This window comes from Psammomys obesus, unplaced genomic scaffold (assembly GCF_907164565.1).
Source record: "Psammomys obesus unplaced genomic scaffold, mPsaObe1.curated_primary_1811, whole genome shotgun sequence".
In the NCBI taxonomy this organism is placed as follows: domain Eukaryota; kingdom Metazoa; phylum Chordata; class Mammalia; order Rodentia; family Muridae; genus Psammomys; species Psammomys obesus.
The window spans coordinates 3,719,226-3,722,602 of NW_026585643.1; the positions used below are offsets into that span (position 1 = coordinate 3,719,226).

Below are 3,377 nucleotides of genomic sequence, written 5' to 3' on the forward strand. Positions count from 1 at the left end.
AAAAAAAAAAAAAAAAAAAAAAAAAAAAAAAAAAAAAAATCAGATTAGCCAATACCAAACTAACTTTATATACTTGGACACAGAAACATGGCCGGCAAACAGCCCAGCCACTGTGCCTCTGCCCTTTCCTAGTAGATCAACCACTAACCCCTCACATGTACAGCAGCTTATCAGACAATCTCCCATGTGCTCTAATTTCAAATATCACACAACTGTGGGTTTCTACTGTATTTGTGGAATCCGGTGATCTTCCCGTGAGCCAGATGAGAATTATTACCTGATCTGGTGACTCCTTCTTCAGCTCCATTCTCTAGCCACTGAGATTCAGTGTCCAACAAACGGTTTTTTGATTCACTAAGTGGTTTGATAGGAAAAGGTTGATTTGAGCCAATACTGAAAAAGGAACAGACAATTCAGTAAATAGTTTAATGCTCAATTAAGGATACTTAATAATTAATAAGCAGCAAATTAGTATTCCTTCTCTGAGATATGTGAGGGCAACTCATAAGATCTTAGCACTCTGAAAAGGCTATCTCCAAGAGAAAAATATGCCCACAACCCCCACCCCCGGTCAAATAGCTCTTTGGGCCCAAAAGTGTATATTCTAACACTGCCAAAGAAACCAGTTAAACTAACAAACAGCTTCAGAGGCCAGTGGGAAGGACTTTTAAACACTTGTTAATCGGGAGCCATAGTAGCACAAGGACAGGTGAAGAGCTATGTCTGTGGCCAGTACAAAAAGTTACCTGTCATCTCCCAAGTTTTCTGCTTTCTACCTCTGCAGTTTAGATCTAAGGGGAAAAAATGATTCAGTGATTTATTGTAGACTTATTTTTCTAACTCAGAGAACCAGGGAAGAAGGGAATGGAGGAAGGAAAGGAGGAAAGCTTTGCTAGGCACTTATGGGCAGACACTATGCTGTGCTTTAGACACTGCCTCCACCCTCTCAGGAACCCAGGGAAAGGAAACAGCTCTCAGGATCCTAAGTTCCAGAGCTGGAAACAGACTTGCTTAGAACCACAGTAAATGCAGTGTTAGGCCTGCCTACTGACATCAACATGCTATAGAGCTCAAAGCCCTCTTCACCTTCCATTTTTTCATGTTGACCGAAATATGAATTTCTGAATCAGTTTTCTTCATGTGCAACTATGTTAAGAAATTTCCTTTAGCCAGGTGAGGTGGCACACACGTTTAATCCCAGCACTCAGGAGGCAGAGACAGGTGGATTTCTGTGAGTTCCAGGCCAGCCTGGTCTACAAGTATAGCCAGAGCTGTTACACAGAGAAACCCTACCAATCAACCAACCAACCAACCAACCAACCAACCAACCAACCAACCAACCAACCAACCAACCAACCTTCCTTCCTTTAAAATGAGTAAGAAAATATTTGTACTTTCAAATTCTCATTAATTATTCTGATATTTTAATTAAAATCTAGATATCAAAAGTAATGGTGATTAGAATAATGACAGTGGCTTTTAAATTTTCTTTACAAAATCCAACGTGGTATAAGCCAATATAATGAAATCCTGAAAGGGATTCTTACTTCCTAGGATGAACACATAGTATTTATTTACCTGCCTCCTAATTTTCCCCGACACCAAGCTGTGTGTGACTGTCCTGATTTAACTGTTTATATGCTCTGCTACTCTCAGGTTTGGGCCTGCAGGTAGAAGGTGTCAATTCTAAGATGGCACCTACCATCAGTTCTCCATTAAAAAGAGGATGTAAATACAAGTTTTCTTTTTCTGTCTGCTTCCTAGAGTGCTACTGTTTGTATCTTAATCATTCATGTAGAACACAGGCATCTGAATGAATACTGAAAAACTTAGGAACAAGAAACACACCTTCTGACATATTCACTCTGGTTGGCAACAGAAGCTTGTTCTGGATCCATCCCCACAAGGCGAGTTGGAAAACTGCAACCATCACCCAAGCTGTATGATAAGAGATAGTGCTAATTTAACAACAGTCAACTTTGACACTCGTTTTTTAGAGCCATGATAGAAATAAATTACTAAAATTCATCAAGTCAGGTATCAAGTCCCAAGATTTCTAATTCTGGAAGTTAGTGCCTCCACTGAAAACAGCCGTTTTGCTTATCACTCTTATGTACTTAGAAAGAAGCAATATCCTCTACACTGATTAAGACCACAATGCCCTGTTAGCACCTCAACGAAAGACATTATCCATACTCAAACTGAAATTAAAACCCTGAAAAACACTACTGAAAAGCTCAAGTAAACTAGTGGTGTGTCAAAACAGACTCAGCAGCTGTAAAGAGTAAAATCTAGACACAGAGCTAACTAGCATTGAGAACAACCATGTTTAATCAGAAGTAACTGACATGGAAAGTAACAGACAATGTGATCAGAACTAAGAACAAAAAACAACCAACAGAAAACAAAGGGGAAATTAGCAACTTCAAAACAGCATTTACAGAATAGACATATCCATGAATTTGGAAGACAAATGGATACAATAAAACCAGAAATGTAAAGATTGTAAGAAAGAACCAAATCCAACTTAAAGAACTGAGAAATATGTAGTCTCAAGTTAAAACCCACTATATGGGGCTTATCAGCAGTTAAGACACTACGAGAGAATCAATAAACTTGTAGCAATTAAGCAAAAAAGATGAAAAGCTGAGGAGTGCACAACACACAGAACAACTACAGTATCAAACAGTAATAAGTAAAATGTTGGTGGGGAGAGAAGGGGTAGGAGGAATGAACAGGTAGAACCCCAAACAAACATAGCCATAACAAAATAACTAAAGATATATTTGATAAAAATTCAGAGCCAGTGAGAACACACTCACAGATCCAAGAAGCCTGGTAAGTATCGCTAAGCAGCATCATGAAGCTGCTTAACGCCAGACATAAGGTCTGAGAAAGGGCTGGAGAGGATGGCTCAGCACTTGGAGCTCTTGCAGAGGACCCACACAGGGCAGACCACAGCTGTACCCACACCTCAGGGAGTTACATGAAGTCACTTCTCCAGTCTTTGCAGCCACGTGTACTCATGCGTTGTGTACACAGAAATTGTAAAAATTAAAAGTGGAAGTGGGGAGGGTCAATGAACCATAATTCACCAAGAATGGAGTAAGAGTGAGGACAGATAACTCTTTAAAAAACAAAACACACAAACCAGAGAGCATTTTTTGCAGCACTTACAGAGGACCTGGATTTGGTTCCCAGCACCCACCACGTGGCACCCCACAGCATTTCTAACTACAATTCCAGAGGATCTTGAACCTTTTCTGACCCCTCAGACACCAAGGACGTACATGGTGCATACACCACACCCACCCACCTGACAAAATCTTCAAAAAAAAAAAAAAAAAAAAAAAAAAAAAAAAAAAAAAAAAAAAAAA

The 3,377-nt window shown here is 39.5% G+C and overlaps 1 protein-coding gene across 6 annotated transcripts in view; it reads right to left on the reverse strand.

Annotated features, from left to right (window-relative positions):
* The window catches only part of Zdhhc20 (zinc finger DHHC-type palmitoyltransferase 20), a 57,213-nt gene that overhangs the window by 5,839 nt on the left and 47,997 nt on the right, over positions 1–3,377 (reverse strand). For 4 of the 6 annotated variants that reach the window (XM_055617069.1, XM_055617060.1, XM_055617051.1 and 1 more), the window contains 2 exons: positions 1,849–1,938; positions 278–393 (listed from right to left, as the gene is read on the reverse strand). In XM_055617069.1, the coding sequence (XP_055473044.1) occupies positions 278–393; positions 1,849–1,938 (206 nt within the window). Of the gene's footprint in view, positions 1–277; positions 394–746; positions 792–1,848; positions 1,939–3,377 lie in introns of those variants that run through there. The other 2 variants (XM_055617084.1, XM_055617076.1) reach the window with 1 other exon arrangement.